The following is a 20,751-nucleotide window of genomic DNA, read 5'->3' on the forward strand; positions in this document are numbered from 1 at the left end:
GGTGTAAAATAAGTAGAAATTATTTTGGCACCTGATTTGAAGGAGGAATGGGTAAGATTGTTTAGTGAGCTACTTAATTTATGTATTATGGTGCAAGGGTAGTGTGTGTTAGTAATTAAAGGATAGGTAGTTAAATAAGGATAGAAATCATATGTAGGAAAATATATTGTTTTAGTTATAAATTTTAGTCATGGGAACAAGTTGATTTGTAGAAAATGGTATTTAATTAATGTAGAAATATAAAGTCATATTGCCTTGAGAAGTGGTAAAGTAGGATAGGATTTAAGGATAGTTTGATGGGTTGAATATTAGGAGTAATTTAGGTGTCTCAGCATAGAATGGTAGTCTTAGGTATTAAGGATTCAGATTGTCATTTAAACTTTGTATTAACTAGCGAGGACGTTGGGATTATAGTTAAGTTTAGTGATAATAAATTGGTGGTTAAGGCCAATGTTAATTCAAATGGTAGTTAGAAAGTATAATGATATGGTTAAATTAAGTAGATAAATGCATGGTGCTAGTGGAGTGTTAGGATTATTATTTGGGTGATAGACCTTAATGAACAAATGCTAGGGTTTAAATTGATAATTAATTTTAAATAGTTAGTAAATAAAATAAGAATAAAATAATAATAATAATATAAAATAATAAAATAAAAGTAATAATAATAAATAAATGAATAATTAAAAGTGTAGCATGTATAACAATTATTTTGGTAACAAATTCTTCAATAAATAATCTATATAACGTCCTCAGTATGTACACAAATTTAATATATGAAAGGATATTCGTCATAAGAGACACATTAAGTGGTATGCAGATCTTTAGTAATGATAAGATTAGTGGGGACTATAGAAAATTATATATTAAATAAATATAGGATTCAAATTATTAAGTAAGTTTTTTATTTACCTTCATTTAACCATCACTTAAATAATAAGAAAGTGGTAAGGCCATATGTACGGAGTAAATTAGAGAGCAATCTTGTAATTAAACTTCTATTTGAAGCACTTATAGTTTCCTTAATTATTTGACCCATTAATTGATAGTTAGGATGCAGGTCAAACATACCAACCTTTGTAAAGTTCGATGTGGGTGTCAATTGACACTGGTCAATGATAACCAATAACAGGATCTTAGAGAATATTAAAATAATTATAATAATAAAACAATACATATATAATTACGTGGTCAACAATCAGTCAATGGTACAGGAGCAATTAGGAACTTACTGTAATAACAACGTCCAAGAACTCCACCAAATTTGGCATAACTAAATAATAGAGAACAAGAATAATAAAAAATAGTTGTTGATTAACCTTGTAGTCTAGTTAGTAGAACTGAACTAGTGACCATCAATATGATCGAATTAGTAACATTCTAGCACTGCCGAGCAATCGTGTTTTGTTATATCCAGCCACTTCATCGTTCAATAGAACGATTCAAACAAGTATAGATCTATACATATTATCTTTAGTTCACCTTTCAAAAAAAAAATTTGTTGGTTGCATTTTACCTTGTTAAATTTAGGGCATGACACAATGACCCTTTGTTATTGAAGTAACGGTAAATGAGAGACATAAAAATTTCCAGCAATGATGTATACACAAACCAGAAAGCGAAGTCTATAAAACATTGCACATCAAATCCACCTCAGCTACATGCTTAATAACACTCGTTCATTGTGTTTATTAAGGCAGCTCGATAAGAATATGAAACGTCTCCATATGCAATGGCTGTTGAATGATATTTCTCGCAGCTATCAAAATATTAACAGTGGAAACACCAGTTGCACCATGTGCTGAAAAAAGCAAGGTGTTATTGCCAAATTTGGAGAAATATCCCACAAGTTGGTGAGTGATGCTATAGAGCTGCTTTCCAAGGATACTAAAATTTCTGAAATCCTGTTTGTTGATGCACCAAGAACTTGAAGCCAATCATTTTTCATTAGCTTTCATTGATAAGCTCATAAGCTATTAATTTTCCTTTGATGAAATGCTAACTGTTATAGAGGATAACAGTGTGGCAATCATACGTTGTTTGGATGTAATCAAGACAACAGCCATTGCAATAAACACAGGTGTGCTAGATCTGGATAAAGTGCAAGAATTCATTTGCAGGTTGCAGGTATTCATGGCCAAGGACAAAGAAGAAGTGTCTCGGGATGCTCAGTTACATCTCGTGGGCTTTCTAGGAAATAGCCTATGCTATGTAATCAAGACAACAGCCATTGCAATAAACATAGGTGTGCTAGATCTGGATAAAGTGCAAGAATCCGTTCACAGGTTGCAGGTATTCATGGCCAAGGACAAAGAAGAAGTGTCGTGGGATGCTCAGTTATATCTCGTGGGCTTTCTACGAAATAGCCTATGCATTATGTAATTTAGTTTTACATATCATATGCATTTACAAGAAGTGTCTCAAGATTCGTAGTTATATTTCTTGTGCTTTTAGGAAGTAGCCTATGCATTAAGTAAAATAGTTTTGACATATTATATGCAATGTCGTAAAATATAATGGCATATGATCACACTGCAAGTCAAAATATTTTACGACTCTCAATGTTAAATAAATTAAAATTAGTTTAGATGCTCCCACATTATTCTCATAGTCACTCCCCTGTATGCATGAAAGATGCTCATTGTAATTATCCATCTCTTATGCATTCAAGTAGACTATGCTGGAATTTTGCAAAAATGTGAATTTGATTTCTATTTGTGCAAGTGACCTCTCAAGTGAATAAAAAGAGCAAGTTCGATCTCAAACTTTGTGCTATTGCTGTGTTTTTATGTAATAATAATCATATAATTTTGAGTTCATTGGAGACGTGTGAAATACTGGTCTAAGAGATATTTTGATCTGATTTATTACAGTACTTGAAGAACTGTGTTTTTCAAGTTGAAAGGTAGAAATTAGCTCTTGTGCAAATACAACATTGTAGTCTTTGTGCTGTGATGTAATTTGCTATCCAATATCATAGGATGCTTCATGTTAAGAGTCTTTGTGATGTAACAAATTGCTGCTTTATTAGTAAATCATTGTTGAAAACTACACAAGTATTTGTGCTTGTGAAGTTTCTTAGTTTCACTGCTATCGTTGGGGTTTATCTTTCAGTTAATTTCAAGGCTATCAGTATAATTGCTCCAGCTAGTGCTTATAAGTGAAATTGTCATGTTCTAAAGAATAATTGTACAGGAATGGAAATCCTTACCAAAAAAGAGGAAGAGATACATGTAATATACCAATCTTAGGTTAGCTTACATTTCTTGTTAAGATTCAGACTTTTAGTTGATTCTTAATGGCAATAAGAAGGGCGCCTCCCATTAGGTGAGAAGAGATTTCATCTCACATATTGCATCAAATTTGTCAATTTTGTAAATAGTGTCTACAATGACTTACAAAATATTTAGCTAACATGGTCAGAGTGTCGAAGTTGAGGAAATACCTTCTGATATTATTGCAACTTCACATTCATCATCCACACGAGGTTATCATCCAAAGAGTGATTTGGATTTCAGTATACAGAAAACTCATCCTCCCTCTACACCCACCAATTGTAACTCTCCAATACACAAGTTTGTTCCTATTAAAACTACATTTCCACTTTAAGCTCATTAAACACTACAAGCAACAAGTATATTAATTGGGGAGCCATCTAGATATGCCTCATGTATACAAAGCTCAGGCTTCATATTGACGACCATGTGAGGAAACAATGCATATTGTTGAAAAGGATTAAACAATGGATGAAGCAAATTCATCCTTGATCAAGAACAACACTTGGGATTTAATCCCATTTCAAATAGAAAAAAAATCAAACGAAGTATGCAACAAATGAAATAATTAATAAATACAAGGCACATCATCACAATAAGACTCTCACAAGTGTCGTATACCCTATTAGGACCCTTGCACCTATTGCCAAAATGAATTCCATCCCCCACCTCACTCTAGCCATCATAGTTGCTCACCACTAGCCTATATATCAAATGGACTTCAAGAGTGATTTTCTAATATCTACTAGCAGAGATATATATGTAACAACCACAATGATTTATTTATATTCTTCTCTAGTATGCAAACAAGTGCTTAAAGTTGGTATTCCAAGATAGAAGCATTTCTTCTTTTTGTTGATTTCACCCAATATCACTCTAGCCCTGCTCTTTAAATTAATTGAGTGACAAGTTAATGACCTTCTCCTTTTGATGTTGTGCATCAGTAGAAATTCATCCCAAATTGGCTTCATACGATCTACACTATATCACACATTCTCTATGACTAACTTGGAATTGTTGTGCTAGTTCCTTGGGACTAAGATCACACAAACTAATATCAACGAAAGTTTTTGCTCAACCCCAAAATGACCTAGATCTTCTATAACAATTTCAAATGGATGATTGTAAGCTTGCCTCAAATCCTTTTTATTAGAGATCAAGTTGGAGGAAAACTCCACTTCCAAAAAGAAAATATCCATTTAGAATTGTCCAAGCGATCAAATCTCTAGTTGTTAAATCTATTCCTCCTTCAATACAAAGAAGAAGAGTTTCAATAGAAGTCATGTGTGTCATTGTTCAACACCTCTTATCGATGCTACCTTGCATCACAATTTGTTGGGCATCTCATAGCCTAATTCTTGATATTTCCTATATTGTTTCCACGGTTCCTTTCTTTCTACAAAAACACCAAGCATATGAAATACATCATCCAACAAGAGAAGACACAATCTTGGTAGGATATACAAATTTTGATTAGGCTACCAATATGCAAGTTTACAAATCCACACATAGCTACAACTTTCACCTTGAGTCTAGCCTTGCTTGTTGGACGAGTAAAAAGCAATATGTTATTGCTTTGTCATCTAAAAAATTGATTACAAAGGGGCTATCAATAGTACTAAAGGCATTTTCTTCACCAAATCTTGACAAAGATTGGAATCTCCTATTGGCTACCATCAATCATCTATTATGATAATCAGGGTGTTATTGTGATCCCAATAATCTAGTTCATCAACATTGAAATGACCATATTGAGATCATTATGCTCTACATTAGAAATTTTATACAAGAGCAAATTATAGAACTTTATCATTGTCTGACATCGCAGCAAAACACAAACATTTTCACCAACCATTATGAAGAGCATATATGTTCATCTTCAAGAGCTTCTTCTAGTGTTACGCACTCTTCACTTCTAATGGAGCTATCTAGTCCTTGTTGATATGAGTTTTATTCCAATACGACATGCAAAATCAAATACTCAATGTTCTGAGGAGAAACATAAAAGACTCAATCCTTTCTTGATATAATATCATCTCTTCTGCTAACCATTCGATGGATATCAACTCTTACACTTCTAAAAAAATCTAAGCCTTAAATACTCTTTATTGTATTGAGTAAAAGCTAGCTAGCTACCCATTCACTTGAAAACAATTAATAAAAACAACTGATTAACTGCCTTTTCATGATAAGCCTTTACTACCAACTGAAAGATAACTTAACCTTAGAAGAAAACGATCAAAACTAATTAACCAAATATATTACACATGAAAGTGAAACGATATATAACTGTAATATTATAACTACAATTTCACAAAAATTGAAAACTGCATAAGATGTATAGCTGAAACTGAAATAAGATGTTAAAGAATGAAATAATGAGACCCCCAAATTTCATTATTTCATTCTTTCACATCTTATTTCATTATTTCACATTATCTTTTGCTCTCATATTAAGTGATGTAGACCCCCACATTTGTTTCTATACAAGTCTTGGCATTTGGAGGAGAGGAGGAACACTGACAGAGGCTTAACCTCCCAACCATGAACCTAGTGTAATCCCCACTCATTCTAAACTGAGAATGGCCTTACCCAGCACGGGATAAGGCACGTGTACACCATCTCGTCCTGCCACCTGAGCATCTTGGTGTTAGAGTTGTCGACTACATAGCCAACTAGTCTGTGAAACCCTTCTAACACATTATCCATCCGACTATGAGTTATTACAACCTCTAATGATCATAGCAAGATCACTTGCCACTAACCAACCTAGGCAAGGATTTCCAAGGACACTCACCCACCGCTCAACTTAACAAACAAGACATTACCCAAATTCCACCATGAGCTGCCTAGACTACTAGATTACAAATTTTCAGTTTGAAACTCTTTATAACTCTAATGCATTCTTTCATTTTTTGCAGGTTGCTTATTCTGTCCAATTCATGTGGACAACACCATTCATCGCATCCATCCTTGGCTATCCTTGATGATTCTCTAATGTAATCTTCCAAATTACACTACATTTTCTTAGTTGAAAAGAAATCGTCATCTTTTGCTTCCATATAACCTTAAAAAAAGTGAAAGAATTATGATGTCTACATGACTTGATAGTTTTTATCTCCAGCTGAGGATAGACTTCCTTAATCTAAAGAACATATGATATTGATGTCACCATATTGAAAAGCATATTTGAATTGTTCCAATGATTCTTCATATCAAGATTCATAAACTCCAAAAGAAGAAAAAATATTGAAATCAAAATCTTATTATCAATGGTTGCGGATTCCTAGATTTAACGGTATGACAGTCGTATGGACTCACGTCTACAAGTTTTTTGTTCAATTTACTAATTTGTGAAATAAAATAGGAACATAAATTCTAAAACTTTTTTGTGCAAATAACAAAGACATTACAGGAAGTACAACCTGGTACTAGAGACTGTGAAATGTAATTCACTAGCCTGCATTGTCAATGATCACGATCTCCAATGAGGCTTCTAATGGCAACACCCTTTTGTGTATGTTGGCTAGAGAGAAAAATGAGTAGAATACTTGTAGGTTATATATCACTAATTCACGAGTTTTGTGCATGAACCTATGCTCAATTGCATCATCAAGGAATATAGATACAAGCTCAGCTATTGAATGGACAAGGAGAGTTAAGTTTGCATGCGGAATAACACAGTGGCAAGGCATGTGCTGATTGTTATAATCTTGGCAATAATAAGAATAGAGTAAAAGGCTGAAAATCAAAGGAAATTTAAAAAAGTCGATAGACCTTATTTTAACTTATTTTGACGTGAAAAAAAAGAAAATAGAATCTTTGCCTTTAAATGATTACATTAATAATACTCACATTATTTACACATGTTTATACAGTTAATGTTTTGCACAAAAATTAGAGATAAACAACAACAAAAAAGAGCAAAAACAATACACAAAAGTCTCAAAATATTTATCCTGGGAAAACCCTTCCATTTAAGGGAGGAACCCAGCCACACCAACAAAGTATGACTTTTATTGATATAAAATGTTTGAGTAGAAGGCTTTCACTTGATTCATTTACAATATACCAAGCAATCACTTAAATAGATTGAATTAGACTCCTCATCTTTCACACAGATGTCTCTTTGAGTCCCAAAAATATGACCCTTCATATATCCACATATATAACACTTCATATTTCCATACGCATGCCTCTTCACATGACATATGACATAGGTCTTTTTGCATAATATTAACTTAAATGTAATCACATATATCTCTTTCAACTGAAGATGACCATAACGGTCATAACAAACATATTTCTATCTCATAAAATCAGAGATAAAGATCTCTATCGCAGCTACAAACTTCAACACTCCCTCTTTGCAAGAGAGAGATCCTCATTTAGGCATGCACACCTAGCAGTAAACAAAGATGATAAATTCACATATGTTATCTCATCATAACATTATCCACCATAGTTACTTCATAAGCACATAGAATGAAGTCACACTCTCATCATAACATTATCCACCATAGTTACTTCATAAGCACATAGAATGAAGTCACACACATGACTTTCACCATGCTAGCTTCCAGAGGGTAGAACAAAGACTTTTATCTCAAAACTTCCCCCAAAGAAGGATACATTTCCACCATGCCAATTCATAGAGGGTGGTCCACCGTACCTACTCGCAGAGGACGGAACAAGGGCTTTCACCTCAGACTTCTCCCAAAGAAGAATGCATTTCCACCATGCCTATTCGCAGAGAGTGGTCCACCATACCTACTCGCAGAGGGTGGTATGAGGGCTTTCACCTCAAACTTCTCCCAGAGAAGAATGCATTAATTAAATGAGATTTTCTCATAACAGAGACTCCCTCTCAGCAAGACAACTTTAATCACCATAGTAAGATGACTGACTATTGCATAAACTTGCAAAGGGTTGGACACCTCCCTCTATCACATAATCTCCTTCTAGAGTTGAATAGTCTCTCTCTAAATATGATCTTCCCCTTTTAATAAAGTGCCACTACTTTAGTATCAAGACTGCAAAAAATGTTGCAAAATCTCTCACTATCCCCATTGCACCCTGCAAACAAAAGAGATTTATAACAACTCATAAGATACACTTATCATAGAGATCAAAGTAAAGATACACTCTCTTTGCAGTTAGATACAAAAATCATAGAATACTTACCTCTTTGAAGTTAGATCCCAACACACAAACATAGAAAATGCACCCCAACATTCATATGAACAAAAAATGTTAATAAGGATGTTACCATAAATGAAAATGAGACCTGGGATCTTCTAGAATAACCTGCCAATCTAATCACAATTGTTTGCACAAATTCAAGTTAGAATACACAAGATGCAATCATGATTGATGGCATCGAACAATAAAACCTCTTATGAATGATTGTTCATTCAACCGATCATCAACATCTTGCAATAATATCATCTCACAAAACTTACATAGCCCCTAATGATGAAGCCAATCCATTATTTCAATACACACAGTATAACTCGGCATGCATATAATGATTGAAATGCCCTCTCAACAAAGACTCCACCTGTACATGATCTTCCCACTTTTATGAAGATATCAAATCAGTCCAAGACTATAACTAGCACCACATCAGCAGTCGCTGAACATTCCAGATGTTGTCGAGTAATACATATGAGCCGAGCAGATTGGAGGGTTAAAACAGTGTAAGCTGAGCAAAGTTCATGCCAAGGGACAGCATGAAGGAACAAGCATAGCCGAGCATCAAAAGCTAAATGTGTCGAGTTACACAGTTTTTGTATTTGAGTTTGGAATGGCAAAAACACTTATGTAAATTGTTTTTTGCCCAGATAGAAAAGTGTTTCTATGCTCGAGGAGAGAATCAAGGAGGTAATTACGCCTATGATTACGAATCATTAATCCCTATGTGCTATGATCAACTAATCAAAAAATAGGAAAGACTAAATGGCAAAAACGATGAATCCTAATCGTTGATCAAGAACTAGAAGTTTCTTAAGATGGCTATTTCAGAATGGTTTCAAGCCAGAAAACATTGTTGTGAGTGAGAGGAATGCATGAATGTGAAGTTGAAGATGAATTAGTGAGTTAAAGTGTTGTGTAGGAGTAAGGCGATCGAGCAGTGTAGTCAAGAGATATTGCAAATCAGTCACAAAGAGGTGATTACAGTTTGGATAGAGAAGATTTGTTATCAGCATTTCAATGCATACCAAAAGATCAAGGTACGGTTACATTCGAACAAGTGTATCAGATGAATCTCTTCACAGAATGGTCCTAGCAAGCCTATTGTAAATCTCTTAACAAAGTGCTCACATAATTGTGATGTATAAATTCTTTAATCAAGGTAGACTTAACAAGCTTGTAAGCTTTTAACAAAGCAGACCCCTCACAAGTTAGATAATCAAAAGTAATCAAACTGTAGCCCTAACAGACACTTTATTGCTGCAGTAGTGAAGATTTTGTGTGTGTCATCCCCACTACAATTTTACCTTCACCTTGGAGGGTTTCTGCATTACCAAATCCAGTGTTTTGTGTTGATAACTTGTTTATGTGTGTTATTCATGTGATTAGATGTTAGATCTTATATTACATGTTGTTAGATGATGATGCATGGTTAAGGATAATGTGGTGAACAATGTTAAGTATGGTTTATTGTTTGAAGTGACAAAAGTTTTGAAAATTCTGATTCACCTCCCCCCTCTCAGCATCTCACTTTCCCATTAGATTTCCAACAATTGGTATCATAGCTCACATCTCTAAGCAAGAAGTTTAACCACTTGAGAGTCAAAGATCTTGGAGATGGAAGCCTACAAGTTGGGAAAGGTGATTGAGAATCAAAAGCTTGATTTGCAACTTGCATTTGAGCAAGTTAAGGCTGCAAAGGAGGAACTGAAGAAATCATTGAAAAGAAGGAAGAAGATGGCAATCTAGCAAAATGACACACAATACCAAGAAGAAAGAATTGAAGACATATGTGATGAAGGTAGATCCAGTGATGATGCACCAATAGCAAATCTAGTGGAGAAGAATAACATCTTGAATGAAACAGTAAAAATATTGAAAAGAGAATATGAAATACAATCAATAAGACTATGTGAAGTTACTGAACAAAAGAAGAAGGTTGAAGAAGATAAAGCAATGGCAGATGAAGACAAAAGAGAAATGGTTACAAGTCTTGATGAGAGGATCACTTAAGTACAAAGGTTTACACACAATCAATTCAATATGGTCAATCAACTATTAAGTGTCAATCATGAAATTGCAAGTAAGGTGGAAAAGATTGCAAACCTGAGATCAGAGAATAATCAACTGAAAAATGAATTGAGAGCTGAAAGGAAATCATTGAAAGAATGAATAGATCTAGAGAGGCAATGAGACAAATTGATGAACAGTTAAAAGCACAAAGAAGACCTCGTGATACTACTAGAGTAGGCTATACCAAGTTCATATTATCTACCGAGCAAGGAGAGTCATCAAAGCATGGAGAACAAAGAAATGTAAAACCAAAGAACAAGAAGCCTACCTGCAATCACTGTGGAAAACAGGTCATACAGCAAATGTCTACAGGAGCAAAACTAGCAAGTCATATCCTAAGCCAAAATTCAATGGATATTGCTTTAATTGCAACAAGTGTGGACATCAAGCAAATGAGTGTAGATCAAAGACCAGTAAGACACCAATTACATCTAGATTTGAAGGTTATTGATATGTATGTCAGAAGTACGATCACAAGGCACAAGATTGCAGATCTAATGCAAAACACGATTGAACACCCAAAGATCAAGACAATGCAACTAGGTAAGGCAATGCAATAAATTGGGATTACAATACTTGGGTCAATTGTCATTATGTGGTAAATATGGACATATTGCAGCAAATTGTGAAAGGATACATCTAGGAGGAAGGACACAAAACTGGAGAAATTTTGGTCCAGTATGCTTTTATTGTCAGAAGATCGGTCACCTAAGCAGAGAGTGTAGGAACCAAGCACCAACACCTAATGTTGAAGAGAATAATGGAAAAGGAAAGGTTAATGTTGAAGAAGTGAGAAGTCAGACGAATCTAACCTAGAAGAAGAAATATGATCGAAGCAATAATACATATAATGAAGTTGTGATCACCATATCCAATGGATCAGGTGATTTCAACACCTCAAACTAAATAAAAAGGCATGTTTAGAACTATATTTCAAATTGCTAAATCATACATCAATTCCTAAGATTGAATGCATAAGAGTCCAAATTAGCATAATATTAGATGCATAAGGACAGATTTGTGGTATAAGAGTGAATATGTTTTGATGCCGAGTTGAAAATTTAGTGATGGTCGAGTGTCAGTATTAAAGGATAAAAAGTGTTAACCGGCTGAGTAAATTGTTAAGTGATCAAGTCATAGTTTTGGCCGAGTTCCAACTAGAAGTTTGTGAAGTGTTACTGTTGAGCATTGCAGTATTGGCCAAGACAGCTCTCGTGCACCCGTTGTGTATGGAATATTAATGAGGCCCTAAATTTGAATTTATCGACCTATTTAGCAAGTTTTGACAATCATTTTGGTCACTTTGCTTTCGAGTTTTCAAGAGCATATAGAGCCTGAGCGATTTTTGAGCAATGTTGAGCAATTCTGTGAGATTTGTATGCGTATTGTCGGCATTTGAAGTGATTTGTGAGATTTGCGTTACAGCTGAGTAAAGCAGAATTTTGAAAGATCAAACCCTAAGTGACATAGTGGCATCTGGTTTGCCTACAGCTTAGAAGAAAACTAAATCAAAGGTTAGTAGTGTTCAATTGATTAGGAATGAATTTGTTAAGCCACCTAAATTCAAAGCTTGTCCAAAGATTGCAGTAAAAGGGGATACATCAAGTGCCCTATCCTCAATCCCGCCGAGAGTCATTTTAATTCACGATGTGAGATCTTGTTACATGTGTAAAATTGATGAAGTTTGAAATTTCGAGTTGAGGAATGCTTATGAGAAGTTGTGTGTTGATGGTAAACTTGAGTAAGAACATAAACACATCGCCAAGAATGGGTCAACTCATGCCCTAAATTTTCCAACGGTTTTCAAAAATGAATGGATTAAGATTGATTTGAGCCAAATTCACAACATGAAGATATGGTTGGAAGGTGGACCAGTTAAGATAACAAGGCAAATCATTCATCGAGTCACTAGATACCCTGTCATAGACAAGGTTAAGACAATTCACTGCCAAAGGAAGGATGTGATAGAGGCAAACACATTAGCAGTATGGAACAAGTGAGGGATGACTATTTCCACCATCAAGGATGCAAAAATAGAGTTTGCAATAAAGGTCATTGCACATAAATTTTATCAATCTAGCCGAGCAGATAATGTTCCCTGTGTTGCAGTTGATTTTGCGTGGAAGATTGTGAAGAAGGATCACAACTATGATCTTGCCAACCTCCAACTAAGACAGCTAAACGAGAATCTTAAGAGTATAAGGAAGGTGAAAAACAGTATGTGCAAATTTGGTCCACTGCTTGTTTGTATGTTTTTCTATGTTCAGAATTCTTTCCTTGCAATTGGCAATGTTTCATGGAACAAGAAGAAACCTGTCACCCGACAAATAAATGAATTCATTAATCAGTTAGGTGACAATTTTGAGAAAGTAATGGATGGTTAGTTTGAAGAGTTTAAGCAAAAGATAAAGAAAAGGTTAAGGATTCCTCAATCCTTAGTAGATAAGTACTATAATGATGTATGTTTCTTAGTAGATACTAATTGGACATGCATTTAGCCAATCATACCTAGGATGACATGGTTGAGACCATTACCATGTGAAATAAACATTGATGAAGCGATTACAACAATTACAGCTTTGTTAGTTGAGCCAATTGAAAAGGATGTCAAGCCATTCGGCTGGTATGAGACTGCTAAGGTGAAGATCATTGTACAAATTAATGCACCTAAAATAGAAAAGAAGAGAAAGGTATGATAGAGAGTTTGGAGAGAACGTGGAGTCAAGCAAGAGGCGCCATTGCAGATCACCCAAGGAAAAGGTGAAGATTTATCAACTGATGATGAAGAAGAAGAAGGCAATGAAGAAGAGGAAGCAAAGGGAAAAGGTAAAGAGATTGTGCTTGCCGAGCCTCAGGCAAGCAAGAGTACCAAGAAGGTCACCAAGCTTGTCCCAACAACACCAAGCAGTGATCGAGCCAAAGAAAGAAGTAGCTAAAGCTACTAAACCTACTCAAAGAAAAATATTGACAAAGACAAAGAATACCTCAGCAAAGGAGGCCGAGCCAAGAAAACCTACAAAGTAGCCAAGCAAGCATGCAAAGAAGCCAAGAAGAAAGGTTGTTGTGCCTAAGGATGATGATGAAGATGATGAAGAAAGGACCAAGCCAAAAGATACAAGCCAATACAAGATTGCAATACACAAGCCACCCCAGAACATAGATGATTTTTGTGAGAACGTCAAAGGGAGTGCAGGAATGGCAAGATTTAAGTATATAAAGTATGATACCTTGGGCACTGCAGAGAAAGAAAAAATTGAAGAAGCAGTTTTGCATATGATGGCTACAACTGAGTATACACCATTGGAGCTAGGTAATTTGATACCTAATGAGTTATATGGAAGGATTGATGAAAGGTGGCAGTATGCCTTGAAGACTGAAAGGCAAATTAGAAAAGGCACTTGAGCAAATGTTATGCCAGAATTTAGCAGAAAGCAAATTTCTAAAGCCATGAGTAAGTATAACAGTAAATTTGTTCCTAAGAGGAGAGCATTTTTTATATTGAAAAGTAAAATAGAAAATGTAGTTGAAGAGAGTAAAATCATTTGGAAGAAAGTTTATGGGCTTATGGTTGATGATGAGAAGAAGGATGAGGCCAAGCAAGTTGATCTTGAACATCTTGAATTGGATAATACTAAAGATTTCAATGATGACGATATTCAACAAGGTGGAGATCAAATTGAAACAGTCACAATTGAAGATGAACTTGAGGTCAGCCCACTCAAAGAGTTGACAAATGAGGAAAATGTTGAGGCTGAACCAGAAAAGAAGTCCATGCTGACCGAGCCAAAAAGGAAGGAGGAAGCTCCACAATCTAAGTTAGCACGTGCAATTTTGTTAAACCAAAACCATGTGATTGTACAAGTAAAGGACTATCCTAAGATTGATACACAAGTAATCACACAAGTTAATTCAGAACCTATTATCTCAACTATTCCTATAATTTCAGTTAGTCCTGTTGATAGTCAAGGTGACGTAAATGTTGGTTAAGCCGAGCAACAGAGTGTGTTGGCCAATGAAGGTGAGAACACCCAAGAGCCAGAACAGAAAGATGATACCACAAAGGGCAATACAAATATTAATACTGAGGGTGAGAAGAATGAAAAGAGTCAAGAAGACATAACAGATCAATCTGCTACCGGTACTAGACCAAATGCCTCAGGACCTCTGCAGGAGGGAGAAAAGGAAGCAGGACAGCAGAGGTCAACTATTGAACTCAAAACTTGTGATGAAAAGGACAAGAAACATGAATCAGCTCAACAGGAAAATAAACCTGAGGAGAAGAAGATAGTTGAAGAGCCTAAGAAGGTCGAGGAGACAAGAGAGGAGCCACAAAAGCCAAGTCTAGAAGTTCCAATACAAGAACATCAAACTGTGCCGAGCTCTAGTACACCAGACTCTAATGGAAGAGATTGAAGTAGAAGGTGAAGTAGTCACCACAGGCCATTAAGGATAAGCATGTTACTCAGTGATTTGCTAGCAAGAAAGGCCAAGCAAAAGGAGATGAGGAAAGAGCATCAACAAAGGCAAGTATTGTATGACATTAAAGATATCTTTCTTGATACTGTTGTTGTTGATGATTTGGATGAGAAGGCCCTCATAATTGACCAGTTGATCAAGATTGTTGATAAGCTATATGATCCTGACATTGATACACAAGAAAAATTTATGCAATGGTTAGAAAGAAAATTTGAGAATAGAGTATTGGAGAAGGTTGCTACTGAAATTGCAATTAAGAAGGCTGAGCTCTCCACTCTTATTACAGATTTGATGCAAATAGTTACAAGTGCCAACACATTGTTTGGTAAAATATGCAATGTTCCAAGATTCACAAAGGAAATAAGAGAGAAAATGGATAAAATAGATGAGGATTTATGGAAGTGTGGATCTGATCTAAACATGGATCCTAGTTCCAATTCGGTGTATTTTTCAAATATTAGATTTCTGCAGAGAAAACAATCAGAGTTGTTGCATAAGGAGTGTAATACCAAAAATGAGGTCACTTCTATACAAGCCTTATTATTACCTCGTTTGGAAGTCATGCAAAGGCATCTACAAGTTGCAAAGGATCTCATGCAGAGCCAGCAAGTGTCTCTAGCAAATAACTTGGTGAATCTCGCAGCTAGATTAAAGATGAGATACAGGTTCTTGAGACACTCAAGAACAATTGGGATGATACAATGTCTATGGTTATGAGATTACACTACCCATTTTTGAAAGAGTTTGGTATACTCCTCAGGACACAATTGAATGTCACTACTCAACGTAAGTGACAAAAACAAGGGAGGATACGGGTGCCTTCCTCCCTGCTAAAGGCCCTAGAGGGAACACTCCCTGCTGCTTTGTTTTCTCCTGAGCTAGTAACCTGCTAAGTATAAGTAAAAAGGGGGAAATGTATGAAGATCTTGAAATGTAAATGATATGTATATTCTTTCTAAGGAGTACAAGGCGAAAATGGCGTAAATAAGAGGTGATGTTGATCGCAAAAATATTTTTGGAAAAGGTTTTAAAAATACAAGTTATAGCGCACTATGTGATGACTAAGTTACAAGTATGGAGTACACCCTAAGGGGAAATTTTATAATGTTTTTAAGTTTTGTTATGTCAGATTTTGAGCATGATAAGTGTTTTTGCCACCAATGTCTAAGGGGGAGATTGTTGACCCTAAAGGCAAACTTAATATTGTCTACTTGTGCAAAACACTTAGTCATTTACTACACAGAGTTGGTCACTCAACACAGCGACGAAGCCACAATATAGGCCGAGCCATAAAGTGCAGAAGTATACAAGTTTAGTGTGTCGAGGCAGATATAGCTGCCAAGCACATCAGTAGTCACCAAACATTCCAGATGTTGTCAAGTGATAGAAATGAGCCAAGCAGTTCAGAGGGTTAAATCAGTGTAAGCCGAGTGAAGTTCGTGCCAAGGGACAGCATGAAGAAACAAGCATAGCTAAGCATTAGAAGCTATATGTGTCGAGTTATACAGCTTTTGTATTTGAGTTTGGAATGGCACAAACACTTATGTAAACTGTTTTTGCCCAGCTGGAAACATGTTTCTATGTTTCAGGAGCGAATCAAGGAGGTAATTACAACAATGATTACGCATCATTAATCCCTATGTGCAATGATCAACCAATCAGAAAATTGGAAAGACTAAACAGCAAATAGGATGAATCCTAATCGTTGATCAAGATTAGAAGTTTTTTAAGATGGCTATTTAAGAATGGTTTCAAGCCAAAAAGCATTGTTGTGAGCGGAGGAATGCAAGAATGTGAAGATAAAGGTGAATCAGTGAGTTAAGTATTGTGTAGGAGTAAAACGGCAGAACAGTGTAGTGAGGAGATATTGCAAATCAATCACAAAGAGGTGATTACAGTTTGGATAGAGAAGATATATTATCAGCATTTCAATGAATACCAAAGGATCAAGGTATTGTTACATTCTAACAAGCGTATCAGGGCAATCTCTTAACAAAGTGATCCTAGCAAACCTATTGTAAATCTCTTAACAGAGTGCTCACATAATTGTGATGTATAAATCATTTAATCAAGGTAGCTTTAAAATTCTTGTAAGCTTTTAACAAAGCAAACCCCTCACAAGGTAGATCATCAAGAGTGATCAAATTGTAGCCCTAATAGGCACTTTATTGCTGCAATAGTGAAGATTTTGTGAGTGTCATCCCCGCAATTTTACATTTACCTTGGAGGGTTTTTGTGTTAACAAGATGTGATGTTGCCATTTATGGCAACATATAGCTCAGATCAAGTCAGCAAATCTTGGAGATAATGTTTTGGGATGTAAACTTGGAAAATTGTCTAAGTATCACAAAGTACATCTGTCAGCGCATGAACCTTTTTGGTCAGCTCAGTTCACAAAGGCATTTCTGGCACGTGTGCACTTACCTAGAAGAAGGACAGTATGTCGCGATGACATGTGCAAGAGCGCAACTCAGTACGGATAGATATATTTTGGTTTTACAATGATAGTGTTGAGCAGACAAAACAAGAAAAAGATATGTAATCGAGGATTTTGTATTAAAGAATTATTTTGTTTGATAATTACTTAATTAATTACAGACGACATCCTAGATGTTAACCCTAAGTTAGCAAGATTCAATTTTGTATTTTGGCAAGCGTGTGAAGGTATGAAGGCTGACAGTTAAAGAAATATGGTATTAAAAAAATTTAAAATGGATATGAAGATGAGTGAACATGTATGTAGACACATTAGCGAACTTGTAAGTGTTATGTTTTGTGATGCGAATTTCGATATATGATCAAAGCAGTGCAAATTGTGATCAAGTTTTGTAAAAAGCAGCAAAGGCTAAATCAGATATTGAAGATATCAGCAGCAGTAAAGAGGTTTTTGTCTCTATCTTTTGTATTGAAGAATTTCATTGTATATTGCATGTTTGGGCAGTGGGCTCATCTTACATACATTTGTAAATTGTAATAACAACTCCTAACAGAGTTGAAGCTTGTAACAAGGCCTAAGTCCTCTAACAAGGACCGAGACACTATATGGATGCAACAAACTCCTAGTAGGGTCAATATCTTTCACAAGATACTTTTGATTAGTGGATCATTTTGTGGGTACCATCCACACCGGGGTTTTCCCTTGTCCAAGGTTTCCCTAGTTAACAAAATATAGTCTAATGAGTCTGATTATTTTGTGGTTGTGTTTACTGTTCAGCATAGTCAATTTACTTTCATATGCAAGTTATAAGTTGATTAAAGATACCTAGTTTTGGGCAAAAGTTTCTGAAATATTAATATAAAGAGCAATTCCACCGCATTTCAACAGAGAAGACATGGGGAAAATCTAATATGGGTTAGCTGGACTGTAATTTAAGCATACACAGGATAAATGAAAGGGAGTAAGCAATTCGGCAAACTTCATCGATGAGTTAAATAATCTGCAATTAGAATAAGGTGGTTTTATTAAAAGGAATAGTAAAAAAAGTATTAAGACAACAAATAGAAAATAAAGAGTCACATAGATGAATATTAGATGAACCCACAACTATTAATATTTTTTCTTACTAAGGATACAACAATATTCAAGTTTAAGATTTGAATTTCATCGATTAGGGCAACTGACCATGAATTCCAAAATTCAAGTTCAATATCTACCATAAATGCCTATTTATGGAGTCAACTAATTCAGTCAATGAAGACATACAATACAGTCAGCCAGGAATATGCAGAGATAAACATAGCATGTCAGTAGTCAAGAAAAAAGCAATAGACAAGGAGGAAGCCACTAACACTCGGATCAATTACAATAGACTTTGGATAGCACACTTTTATGGACTGATGCGAATCAAAATTTTAGAATTATAAAGTGGAGCTAAATTCTCGTTGCAGTAACAAATCTGATTGAATGGCAACTTATTAGTAACTCAGAAGAAAGGAATTTGGTGTATTCATTCTTGTGAAAGAAACTCTTATTTTGATGCTAGCTTAGTAGACAACCAAGTAAATGTTTACACATCAAATAATCAAGCAATAATCAATCAAGGAAACGAGGAAATTACACAAATACTTAAAGCGTCATTACTGGCACATAATTCAGATTAGATTCCTAGAATTTTTGCAAATTCGGGATATCTTCTAAAATAACACTAACCAAAAAGCTTTAAACTCGATAGTAAAATAAACTCTAGAATAATCACTACCGGTAAATATATCAAATCCTAAAATTCTCATTTGTGGCTCACACTTGCGTTTAATGACCTGCCAACGAAAATAATCTACCTCCCATCTCCCAACAAAAATGCCCTACCTCGGTGCAAATTCGAAGAAGAAGGTCTTCAGCATCGGTTGAGTCTTGCGAAGACGATCCAATGAAAACCTTTATTAGAGGGATAGCATGCGCTTGAAATTTTCCAGAATACACTATCTCTTCCAAATATCGCAGCGCAATTTTTTGGTGCAGGTTACTGCAGGAAGGACTATTTATGTCTGGAATGTACATTATCATCGCTGTAGACAGAATTTTTTATATGTGTAAAGATATAGACATGGAAATTTGTTAAAATATAAAATCTATATTTCATTATTTCCCGCATCGATGAAAACAATTTTTGCATACAGAGAAAACGAAATGTCAGACAGTAAATCTAAGCTTACCTTTAAGCAGCGGGGTTTCAATTTCTTTAAAGTCGACTAGCTTTTCAACAATACATTTCCAGAGCAAATCCGTTGGAACTGCGGCCATGGCCGCGGTGAATTCCTGAATCTATTAATAACCAGCGGAACGTCTGTGCATGCAGGAACTGAAATATGCCCGTATTGATAAGTATGATACAGCTTTCGCTCTTGATTGCTGCAAGGATCGAGCCTTCGACTCCCTCTGCCCTAATTAATAGAGAGCGACAATTATACCTTGCTACTGGTCAAATGAACCCAAGACTCCCTCGGAAAAACTGCGCCCAGCAGGAAATCTTACGTTTTTTTTCTGAACCTTAGATTCCTCATTGCTATGGAAGATGGGTAACCCAGGACACATTATCTCCGACGTTTTTCATATGAAATGGATAGAAAACCTGCTGTAACTTCTAATAGCTACAACCTGAACTTCCTGAATATCGCCATGCAAACAATTCACCCCTTCAAATTTTAAATTATATGGTTAAAACTTTGAATCTTATTTATGCTGAGATTTCTACGACAAAAGCACTAATTTCTTTGTGAAAAATTCGTTATATTTGAACCTTACTTATGCAGCCTTTTATTCCCAGACCCGCTTGAGATGAACACAAGAATATGTTCGATCATTATCGAACTAAACAGAATTTGAAATCTTCGAACACGCATATCCCGCTCCTTGCGCAGCTCAGCGTTCTTTTACCCATTATTTTTCCTCTTCATTTTTTTTTTTTTGAACTTGATAATAAATGATTTTTTTCATTTAATAAAGTATTAAAGTTTTTCTAACTCGATATTAAATATTATTACTTTTCGTATTATTTAGGTGTTTATAATATAGATTTTGTCATTGAATGAATGGATGGTTTGAAGGGTAAGTGGTTAATTATTGTAGGAAGAATTTTAATGAGTTTAATTCAAAATAGTAATATTAATAGTATAGATATCTTTAAAAAATCTATTTAAAGAAGTGTTCATAAATATCTTTACAAAATGATTAAATTTTAATTCAGTGCACTTAAAACTATTTATATTTCTTTTATTTCTATCTTTTTACTAAATT

At 35.1% G+C, this 20,751-nt stretch overlaps 1 protein-coding gene across 2 annotated transcripts in view; it reads right to left on the reverse strand.

The window, feature by feature from the left end:
- LOC149538953 (uncharacterized) overlaps positions 1-20,408 on the reverse strand; it is a 28,408-nt gene extending 8,000 nt beyond the window's left edge. For both annotated transcript variants that reach the window (XM_089800338.1, XM_089800337.1), the window contains exons 1-3: positions 20,260-20,408; positions 19,671-20,121; positions 19,324-19,523 (exon numbers count right to left, since the gene is read on the reverse strand). In XM_089800338.1, the coding sequence (XP_089656464.1) occupies positions 19,324-19,523; positions 19,671-19,758 (288 nt within the window). In that variant the 5' untranslated portion in view covers positions 19,759-20,121; positions 20,260-20,408. The remainder of the gene's footprint in view (positions 1-19,323; positions 19,524-19,670; positions 20,122-20,259) is intronic.
- Positions 20,409-20,751: the final 343 nt, after the last annotated feature.

This window comes from Cupressus sempervirens, chromosome 9 (genome assembly GCF_028749045.1).
Source record: "Cupressus sempervirens isolate cs-2001-9-10 chromosome 9, ASM2874904v1, whole genome shotgun sequence".
In the NCBI taxonomy this organism is placed as follows: Eukaryota; Viridiplantae; Streptophyta; class Pinopsida; order Cupressales; family Cupressaceae; genus Cupressus; species Cupressus sempervirens.